The sequence below is a fragment of the Notamacropus eugenii genome, chromosome 4 (genome assembly GCF_028372415.1).
Source record: "Notamacropus eugenii isolate mMacEug1 chromosome 4, mMacEug1.pri_v2, whole genome shotgun sequence".
NCBI lineage: Eukaryota > Metazoa > Chordata > Mammalia > Diprotodontia > Macropodidae > Notamacropus > Notamacropus eugenii.
Genome location: NC_092875.1, coordinates 151,508,934 through 151,520,483, shown reverse-complemented (window position 1 = coordinate 151,520,483; position 11,550 = coordinate 151,508,934). Strand labels below are relative to the sequence as shown.

At 40.7% G+C, this 11,550-nt stretch overlaps 1 protein-coding gene across 2 annotated transcripts in view; it reads left to right on the top strand.

The window, feature by feature from the left end:
- Positions 1 to 2,293: 2,293 nt before the first annotated feature.
- SPAG1 (sperm associated antigen 1) overlaps positions 2,294 to 11,550 on the top strand; it is a 78,807-nt gene continuing 69,550 nt past the window's right edge. Inside the window, exons 1-2 of one of the 2 annotated variants that reach the window (XM_072603396.1) lie at positions 2,294 to 2,392; positions 10,026 to 10,164. In XM_072603396.1, the coding sequence (XP_072459497.1) occupies positions 10,028 to 10,164 (137 nt within the window). In that variant the 5' untranslated portion in view covers positions 2,294 to 2,392; positions 10,026 to 10,027. Of the gene's footprint in view, positions 2,393 to 2,637; positions 2,865 to 10,025; positions 10,165 to 11,550 lie in introns of those variants that run through there. The other variant, XM_072603395.1, reaches the window with a different exon arrangement.

The window sequence follows — 11,550 nt, the reverse complement described above, 5'->3', positions numbered from 1 at the left end:
ACATGGCACTACAAATCTATTATATACAACTTGTTATTCCTTTTAAATATATAATAAAGTTATCATGTAACTTTTTCCCCCTTTTTTTCTTCCTTCCCCTCAACCCCCCTGAGATGACTACCTTTAGGCACGAATGTGTCTGGGTGTGTGTGTACATATGTATATAAAACCATTGAAGACAGCTAGATGGTGCAGTGGATAGAGGACCAGTGCAGGAGTTAGGAGGACCTGAGTTCAAATCTCACCTCAGACACTTGACACTCAGTAGCTGTGTGACCTTAGGCAAGTCACTTAACCCCAGTTGCCTCATTTTGGGTCATCTCCAGTCATCCTGATGAATATCTGGTCACTGGATTCAGATGGCTCTGGAGGAGAAGTGAGGTTGGTGACCTGCACAGCCCTCCCTCACTCAAAACAATGTCAAATGCAAGTCATGTCATTATTTCTCTGATGGCATGGTCTTCTTTGGCAATGAAGGATGAACACACATATAAAACCATTCTATACATACTTTATCAGTTCTTTGAATGCAGATAGCACCTTCCTTCATATGACCTTTGTAGTTAATTTGTGTATAATAGTCAAAATGATTTATTCCCTCAAAGTTTTTCTTAAAACTATATTGTTACCGTATACAACATTCTCATGGTTCTGCTCATTTCACTCTTCATTATTTTGTGTAAGTCTATCCATGTTTTTCTAAGATCGTCAAGCTCATCATTTCTTATACTACAGTAGTATTCCATCACAGTCATATATCACCTATTATCAGCCACTCCAATTGTTGTTTTTTATTACAGAAAGATTTTCTGAATGCAAATTGTGATAGTTGAAGAGGGAAATGTGGGAACTGGAGAATTGCCGTCATGTTCCTAGTGTTTGGGGAAAGTTTCCTTCTTAAGGCAGGAAGAAAATATGGCAAATGCGAATAGGCAGGGTAACTTCAAGTAATTTGTTGATTGTTGGAGATGTTGTGCAATTTGGAAGGGAATGAACATAGTCCAGGTAAAAAGATGAAATTTGAAGTTGTACCTATAAATAGCCAAGTTTAATATTCTAAAGTGGAGGGGCAGTGGGAGGCAGAGATTTTAACCTAGTTACTTGATCAGGGACTTGAGAAAGAGCCTTGCAGTGGTTTTACACTTAGGGAATATCAAACCCAATTTGGGGCAATGGAATTTCTGCCATTTTTACCAGCAGTTGAAATAAAAATGTTTGCCCTTTTCAAAGTTCAACAGTAACAGTCCCTTCAGAGTTTGAAAGTATCGCCCCATAAAATAAAATTTACCAAATATTTAAGCACCTACTGTGTGCCAAGCAATGTACTAACCACTTGGGAGTAAATAGGAAATGGACATTGGACACTCTCAGTCCTCACGGAGCTTACTTGCATAGAGAAGGGGACATGGCATATAAGTGATAAGTATAACCCTAAAACAAAGTAGTATCCAAAAGTGAAAGGTTAATGGAGACTCAGGAAAAGATTGTAGATCTAGATCTGGCAGAAATCTCAGAGAACAATCCCATTCTTCTACAGAACTTAAGCAAACAAGAGCAGCCAGATGGAGGGCAAAGGTCATACGCCAGGGGACGGAGTCGTCCAATCTTTTAAGGGTAGAACACTGAAGTCTTTAATTAAAAAAAGAAATTGCAGAGTAGACATTGAAAAGTTAATTGCATTTCAAAACGAGAGTAAACATATTCCCTTTAATTAAAGACCAGCCTAACTTATTTGGTTCTTGTAATAAAAGGGTTTTAATTTTCTGGATTAAATCCCAATGAGTTTCATAAGATTTTGAGGTTAAGTAGCTCCTAGCTAAGTGTGGAGTTGCTCCTTGAACCACGGTCTTCCTAATGTCAGCCCAGCAGTCTTCACTACACCACGCTACCTTTTTGATCTCATACTCTGAAACGAAGAGCCGGTTATTAAATTTATAGTGTGAACATTGACACCTCGGGACTTAGCAAATTCTGATCTATTGTTTTGTTGATTGTTTAGCCCTAAGAAAGTGATGCAGAAAATATTAATACCGCAGATTAACCTTAAAAGCGTGTCGTGCACATTTTTTTCCTTTGGAGACCTGGTTGTTAAACATTTCCTAGGACGCCTAGTGCAGGCAGGCAGGCAGGCAGGCAGGCAGTATGTTTACCCACACCTGGTGTCCGGGGAGAGGAAGAACCTAAAGCCAAGGAGGTGGGGCCCCTCAGCGAAGGGAAAATGGGCCAATCAACGGAGACGAGCAGCGGACCAGCCAATCTGACCGCCACATAGGCCTTGCCCCGCCCCCTTGGAGGACCGGCTGGGCGGACTCCTCTATCCCAGCACGAGCAAAGCATCTTCCAGCTCCCTCGGTCTCGCGTCTTCCCCGCAGGGCGGGTGCCACGGAGCGAGGTTAGTGCTTGTGCCCATCCCTTCTGTCTGGCTGCCGGGGCCTCTCGGCGTCCTCCTCTCCGGTGTCCGCCGCGCGATGTCGGTCCCTCCGGCCGGCGTGGGGCGGGCCTGAGATCCGCCCCCTTCCCCAGGACACCCCGTAGGTGGGCCGTTAACCGAAGCCGGGCCGGGGGCAAAGGGAGGAGGGAGCAAGGCTTGAAGCGGGAGGGAAGGCCCAGAGGCCCGCCCCTCCCCCGCCCCCCGCTGGGCCCGAGCTGTACATAGCAACAGTTGCTAGGAGAAGGGGACGCGTCTCCTGCCCGTAGGCCGGCGCCGGCCGGCGGTGGGGAGCTGCGGGCAGGTAAGCGCACGCGTTCGTTCGGAGTGGATGACAGACACCGAGGGCTGCGGGGCACCTCCGGCTCAGCTCTGTAAGCATGAAAGGGAAGCAAGGGTTTCAGGCCAGGGAACTGGAGATCCTGCAAGACAGCAGGTAAGCGAAGGCAGAACCTTATCTCTGGAGCAAGGATAAACTTGATTTCCTTGTGCGCGTGTGCGGGCTCCACTAAGGAAGCATGAAAAAAAATTTTTTAATTCAAAATCACATCTTAAAGTCCTATTCAGAATGACATCCGTATAATTACCGAGAAATTTATCCATTCATTCAATGCTTTGCCGTGTAATTAGTTTTATGGAGAGCCTTAACTTATGCAAAGCACTTTTCATTTCTCCGGAAGGTAGAGATCTTTTTTTCCCCCATCATGAGTCCTTTGAAATTCCCTTGGGTCGTTGTATTGATCAGAGTAGCCAAGTCTCTCACAGTTGGTCATTATTACAACAGGGCTGTTACTGTGCACAACAGTCTCCGGATTTTTCTCACTTCACTTTGTTTCAGTTCATATGGGTCTTTCCATGTTTTCCTGAAACCACTCCCCTGGTCATTTCTTATAGCACAATAGTACTTCATCGCAATCATATGCCACAACTTGTTCATTCCCTGGGGCATCCCCTCAATGTCCAATTCTTTGCCACCTCAAAAAGAGCTTCTATAAATATTTTTGTACATATATAGGTACTCTTTGCCTTTGGAACTTTGACCAGGGCCTCTGCTCCCTTGGGACCCACCACAAGCACTCCCAGAATTGTGTGTGGGCAATAGATTTGCTAGTCAGTGCCAGCTGCATCCTGTGCCAGCAAAGGGTCCCCTGTAATCACTTTCTGATCAGTTGTCCAAACTCCTTACCATCTTTGGGCTGATTCTGTTGCTGTTGCTGAGGCCTCCAGTGCCTGCTGCTGGTGCTGGTTCCCACTCCAGGGTCACAGACCTCTCTTGTCTCCCTTTTAAGTTTTCTTAGGCTGGAAAAATGTCTAACCCTGACTTTTTATTGGCCTACTACTCCAAAATTTGATTCTAGGAATTATTTTAAAGTTGTTTGGAGTGGAATGTTGAGAGAGTTCAGCTGGGTTGCGGCATCCAGTCTGCCATCTTGGCTCCACCTCTCACCACTTTTCTTTTTTTTAAAGAAAGTACCTACTTTCAAGGAGCTCATGTGTTGGGAGGGGAGAATAAAAGAAAATAAAGAAGCAATGCAAAATTTATCTGTAGGTAAATATATCTTCACATTTGATGTTTCAAATTTTTTCATTTAAAACAATTATTGCTGTCAAGAGCCAGCCATTAATAATGTGCTGCTGCTGTATTCTCTCACCATTTAAAAATTTAAATTTGTACAAACTTCATTTTATTCTAGTAAGCCTTAAAGGATAATAACTAACATTAACATTATTATAACATTATATCCTAACATTTTTGTAACATTATATCCTAGAGAGCAATCCAGGCACACAATCTTGCTTGCAAATACTAACTTTAGAAAGTATATGTGTATTATATGTTAAAAATGGTTTTCTTGAAAGTTATACTTTCAGACTTTTCTTGATGAGTCAGGGGAAAATGAGGAATATAACATGAAAAACAATCGACCTTCTTTTCTTAAAAATAGAATGTGGATATTATTAGCAGAGATTCTTTGCTACCACAGTGATGCTACGTGGAGAGAGGCATTTATTTTTATTTGATCAATATGCATTTACTGTAAGCTGTATGCATGCTGTTTGATTGAGGGCCTTCACCACATAGACTCTCTACAGCCCATTGTGAGGGCTACAAAGAGGAACTCTCAATGGTCTATTTCCCCAAAGGAGTCAGTCAGTAAGCATTTATTAATTACCTAATATGTCCCAGGCATGGCGCTAAGCTCTGGGGATATGCAGAAGACAGTTACTGATCTCAAAAAACTCAGTCTAATGAAAGAGAAAAAAGGAAAACAGCTACGCATATACAAGATAGCATACGGGGCAAATTAGAGATCATCTCCGGGGAAAGGCACTAGAATTAAGGGTGATTAGGAAAAACTTCCTGTAGAAAGTGGAATTTTACCTGGAACTTGAAGGAAGCCAGAAGGCAGAGAGGAGGAGGAGGACGGAGAGCATACTAAGCATGGGGTCCGGCTAGAAAAAATGCCTAGAGTTGGGCAAAGAAGTGACAGCAAGGAGTACAGTGTCTCAAAGAGTACAGGAGAGGGGAGAGGGTAAGAGGACTGGGGGTTAGGTTCTGAATGGGTTTGAACTCCAAACAGAGAAGTTTGTATTTGATCCCAAAGGTGATAGGGAGCCTCTGGAGTGTGTTGAGTAGGGGAGTGACATGATTGGACCTGTACTTTAGGAAAATCATTTTAATGGCTGAATGGAGGATGGACTGGAGTGGGGAGAGACTTGAAGCAGGGATACCAACTAACAAGCTGTTAAAATAGTCCAGGTGTGAGATGATGAGGGCCTATACCTGATAATGGCAGTATCAAAGGAAGTAAACATTTATGTAGCATTTATAATATGTCAGGCCCTGTGCCAAGCATTTTATAAATATTGTCTCCTTTGATTCTCACAACCCTGTGAAGTAGATGTTGTTATCCTCATTTTATGGTTGAGAAAACTGAAGCAAACAGAGATTAAGAGACTAGTCCAAAGTTCTCTTACAGCTAGTAAATGTCTGAGGCTGGATATGAACTCAGGGCTTTCTGACTCCAGGCCCATCACTCTATCCACTGCAGCTGCCTCTCAGAAAAGAGAAGGGCCTACTTTGGAGAGATGTTACAAAGGTAAAATCAACAGAATTATCAATAGATTGGATATTGGGGCAGGGCAGAGTGAGACAGAGTGAGGAGTTAAAGATAACATTTTGGTTACGAGCCTAGGTGACTGGGAAGGTGATGGTATCTTGGACAGTAATAGGGAAGTTAGGAAGAGAGGAGGATTTAGAGGGAAAAGATTGTATTCAATTATGGACACAGTGAGTGTATGATGTCTAAGGAACATACAATTCAAAATGCCTCACAGGCTTTGGTAGTGGACTCAATCAGCACAGTTTCAGTTTTCTTCAGTTTTGTTCAGTTGCTTCCCTCCCTTCCCTTTCAATCTGTTGATAATTCTATTAATTTTACCTTTGTAACATCTCTCACATATAGACCCTTCTCTGAGAGGCAGCTAAGGTGGTACAGTGGATAAAGTGATGGACCTGGAATAGAAGTTCTTCACATTGGTCCCTTTACATTTTGAATGTTGAAATGATCAGGAAGGCAAATCAAGAGATTGTATACCATTTGGCTTCTTTATTTCTTCATAGTAACCTGGATAGGATATCTCCTATTATTGAGATAGATACTGGATAGATAGAACACTGGACCTGGAGTCAAAAAGACCCGAGTTCAAATCCAGCCACAGACACTAGCTGTGTGAGAACCCTGGGCAATAGAACCCTGCATAGAAGTGAAGGCAGTAGATAGTGGGAGTGATCCAAGACTGATGCTTAGCAGGGCAAGATCACAGATATGACAAAGGGTCAAAGAAAGGGCAAGAGAAAAGGACAGTAGAGAGTTTAATTGGTTCACCAAAGGATCAAGATGGGTAAGGGAGGAGAGTGTAACTAGTGTTAAAGTGATGGCCTGGGAAAGAACTGAGGGGTCAAGGGATTGGAGTTCATGGATGGATAAAGAACAGGGTTTGAAGGCAAGGAAAAAATGGAATGAAAATATATTGTGGTCAGGTAGGGTAATTTCAGAGTCCATGAACATGGAGGTAGTATATTTGTGGCAAGATCAAGGGTATGACCCTTTATGAGTGGTTGAGGTGGGGTAGAGGAGTAACTTATGAGAGATGAATGCATTGATGAACTGGGATTTTATGATGCTTGAGGAAATGTAAATATGGATGTTTAAGTCCCCTGATATGAGAGCAGGAGTTGAGTAAGAGAGAAAAACAAGTGGCCCAATCATATCCCCTTCTCAATCCCACTACCTTCCGCCTTATCACTTTGCCTTATCATCATGGCACCTCTGTCAAGGGGGGCTGGCAGCTTGCTTAGCCAATGAGACTGCTTGGATTTGTGCTGTCCTCTACACCAATGCCTGCCTTTCTGCTTTCCTCCTCAGTTACTCTCTCCATCTCCAACCATTTAAAGAAAATTACAGATGAAAGTACACTTACTTATGGTTCTGGCAGAACTATGCAAATTTTATTTTGCTTCCCTTCCTTACCCCCTCCCCCACTTCCTTCAACAAAGAAAATGAACTTCTGACTATGAATCATGGAAAACTAATGCTTAACAGGAACACAAAAGATGCAAAGATAGCACTTAGACACTTCCAACTGATCCAAGTGGCCAGGTCTAGATAAACTACAGATATACTGGAAGTATATATACTGATAGAATCTGTGGTTGTGATTGTTATTCAGTTATCAATGATCTTTGAAAAATCACGGATGGAAAATGGAAAACTTGCCACAGGACTGCAGATAGGCAATTTTTCCCCAATTTTCAAAGAAACAAAGAAAGTGAATTTTTGAATCTATAGATTAGTGAATTTAGCTCCAACTTCTGGAAAAATTCTAGAATATAACTATTAAAAGAATGGTTTGTGGGCACTTAGAAACTGAAACAAGGATTCCTATAAGCCAGCATTTTTTTAAAGAACAAATCATATCAGATTAACCTCTTTTCCTTTTCTGACAGGCTTATTAGCTAGGTAGATGCCAGGAATGCTAAAGACACATTCTACTCAAATTTCAACAAGGCATTTGGAAAAAGTCCTCATGATATATTGATATGCAAGGCAGAGTGATATGGGTAGAATCCTGTTACAGTTAGAGGGATTCATAAGTGGTTGAATGACCAGATCCAAGAAGTGATGCTTAATGGATTGATGTCAACTTGGAAGCAAGCCACTGCCGGAATGTTGTAGGTCTCTGTCCTTTGCTAATGTTTTTCAATCCTTTTTATTGATGACTTAAATGAAAGTATAGGTAGCATACTTATCAAAGAAACATGAAGTTAGAAGGGAGAGCTGACATATTGGATGACTAAATCAGAATACAAAAAGATCTCAACATAGTGGGCCAGCATATCTAATAAAATTAAAAAGTAGTTATGATAACTATAAAGTTCTATACTGGGGTTCAAAAAATCAAATTCCCGGGTACCAGATTGGAGAAGCATGGCTGGACCATAATTGGTCTAAAAACAACCTAGGCATTTTAGTGTATTGTAAGCTCAGTATGCCTCAATAGCATGCCAAAAATCTAATGTAATCCTGGATTGTCTAAAGAGGGAAGGGGAGAGAGGAAGGGAATAAGTATGTATATACTGCCTACTACTCTGTGCCAGGCACTGTGCTAAGTGCTTTTTTACAAATATTGCCTCATTCCTCACAACAACCCTGCAAGGTAGGTGCTATTTTGTCCTCATTTTGCAATTGAGGAAACTGAGGAACGCAGAAGTTAAGTGACTTGCCCCCGGGTCACATAGCTATTAAGTGTCTGAAAGCAGATTTGATCTCAGGGCTCCCTAACTTTGGGCCCAGTGTGCCAGCAGAAGGAGGAAGTCAGGTTTACTGATGACTCTTTTATCCTCTGTCCTAATCAGATTGCACCTTTAGTACTGTGTTTGATTATGGCAAGATATCAGCCAATCTGGAGAGGTGGGTAAGCTGAATGTTAGGGGGATAGAGGCCATGTCACATGATGATTGAAGGAATGGGAGTATATTTTAACTTAGAAAAGAGAACATGATAGCTATTTTGCAGTATTTTGTGGATTGTCATGTGGAAGAGGGTTTGAACTTGTTCTTAAAAGGCAAAAGTAGTAGCAGTGGATGAAATTTGCAGAGAAAATAAAAGGCTCCATTTTAGGTAAACCTCAACAGTTAGAGTAGTTTAAAAGTAAAATGGGGCATAGCAGGTGCTAGTCAGTTTCTGACCATGGTAGGACTGCAAAGCAGATGATGGCTGGTTTAACACTGCGCAGGTTTTGAATTGAGCTAGTTTTCTTCTGAGATTCTTCCAAGTCTAAGATTCTATGATTCAGCAGAAGGAAAAGTTATAGGATCTATCTTGTCACATCCCTTGCTTGAATAATATATCTGTGGCATTTTTCTGACATACCAAACAAAATCACCTTGTCCAAAACTAAAATGAAGTTAGCCTGGCATGATATATTTTTATTGAATTCCTGCTAGATCATAGTGATCCTTGCTTCCTTTAAGTCCTGACAAAATATTCGTTAAATAATCTCCTTTATAATTTTGCTGGAGATTAGACAGTCAGTAAGCCTGTTTGAAATGCCTACTATGTGCTAGGTTTTGTGCTGAGCCCTGGGGATATAAAGAAAGGCACAAGGCAGTCCTCTGCTCTCAAAGATTTACTATGTAATGGAGGAGACAGCATGAAAACAAAGTTAGAGTTAAGATCACTAAGAAATTCAACAAACATTTTAATAAAACTGTAGTATTTTAGAGCTACAAGGCACTTTGTGATCATTTACTTCCGTATCCACTTTTCTGATCATGAACCTGAAACACAGAGTGTCTATTTCTGGAAGATCGAGGCTATCTGAAACAAGTGACCTCAATTTGCTATTTCAGAATGTCCTTATCTTTGCCTATCCTACCTTCTTCTCTCTTATTTTAGAACCTCTTTCCCTAAGTTTTCATCCTAATACTTTTTTTTTTCTCTCAGTACTGTCTGCTTTGGCAATCATCCCCATGCCTGGCTTCTGCTATTATTTCAAAGCATGATACCGGAATCTATATCTTTAGCCTCAATTCTTTCCTAAGATCCAGACCTGCATTTCAAATTGTCTGCTGGATATCTCCACCTGGATGTTTATGTGGACCTATAAGCAAAGCATTTCACAGTGTCATAGGATATTATGTTGGGAGGATCATAGGATCATAGATTTAGAACTGGGAGGGAACTTAGAAGATCTAACCCAATTCCCTAATTTTACAGATGAAGAAACTGGGGCCTGGGAAGAGGAAGCATCTTACTTATGGTCACACAATTGTTAAGTATCAGAGCTGGATTTAAAACCAGATCCTTTTACTTCAAGCCAAGGCCACAAAGCTATGGAAGAAACCCAAGTCTTCTGACTTCTATCACTAATAAAGGATTTTTAGCTTGATTTGTTGTGTAAGATGTCAAGTCCAATCACTGACAAAGAATTTTTAGCTTAATTTGATGTGTAAAATGTTAAGTCCAATATGAATGCTAACCTATATTTTAAGAGAATCATGACAGTTTTTCTCTATTATTAAATATTACAGCTATGACTGATCAAACAGCTTCACTTTGGAGCTTTGGAACAACGAAAACATTTCAAATCCCCATTGAACATCTGGACTTCAAATTTGTTGAAAATTGTTCAGATGTTAAGCATTTGGAAAAGATTCTTGTCATCCTCAGGTAAATATTTAAAATTTTTTAATTCTTTAGAAACAATATGCTAATTAACTTAGTTAATTCTTTTTAAATTTACTTTGTGTAACATTTAAATGACATTGGTTTAAGTTGTAAAAATCTTAGCATGTTGGAAAACTTTCAGTTGTTTTGTTTAGGTTGTTTTCATACACATCTTAACTCTGAGCAGTGAGCTTATCGCTAGAAGTATGTATCCTTACAATTCTGTTGAAAGTTCTCATTACCTATTAACAACTTTAGTTAGACCAGCTTGAACTTGCTACATTTTTCTGAGCAAATGGGAAAATAGTGTATAGTCTTTCCCAGTAACTGGACATTATGAGAATTTAGCCAATCTACTCTGCAGAGATTCCCTTATAGACAAATGTCCTTTATATCACTCATTCCAAGGGAAAACAAAATAGCCAACTGATTATGATGGAGGCGAGTGGGACTGAATGGAGCAAGTTAGAAAATGACCTATATGCTATTTTGGAAGTGAGGGGACCAGGGCCAGAAGGAGAAGGCAAGACTCATATAGATCCAAGATAGTCATTCTCAAACTGGTAACAGATACTATCTGGGATTTCCTGGGGAGATTGAAGGGTGTCTAGAGACTAGAACTAAAGGCCTGTTTTCTTTCTTTACTAGGTCAACATTATGTTGACTGTTATGTTCCATCTACCATTATCACTTTGTCATTTGCCCATTCTTATCTTTTAGCTCCTCCTTGCCATCTCTTTCTCTCTACCATGGCGTCTACTTCCCCAAAGTTATAACCTTAAGTTTATCAGAGAGGTTGAATGATGGATCAGGGAGAGAGGAGAAACGAACTGTTCAGGTCATTTAGTGGCAGAACTACCCTCTCCCACATCTAGTCTCTCTAGACTTTCTAGGCTTATTGTAATGACCTTAGTTTACAAAGACCTTCTGGGGACCATTTTCAGTCCTGTTCTATATCTTGCCACTGGACCCGGAAGAGAGACTGAGGCTGCTGACTTTGCACAGCTCTGCCTCACTTCAATCCATTTTACTTGTGAGTCATGATATCACCTTCCTGATGTCACCAATCCTCTTTGAGAACAAAAGACAAATAAAAACCTTAAGTTTGGAAACCTGATTGTTTCCAAAATGAACAGCATGACACTTTATTGGTAGCACGAGACTATTTTAATTCTTTTAATTTATTTCTGTTGAAGAGGTGATACAAGTAATGAGAACACCGTGGAATAAAAACATTCAGAAATCATAGTTAACTAAAAATGACTAGTAGTGGTTAGGGGCAGGTGTTCATTATCTCTCTGACCTTTACCCTCATGTGGGCATCGCCACTTTGTTCCCAATTTCTCCTTTCAGGGACTTTCTAGTCATCCACTTCTGTGCATGGATAAA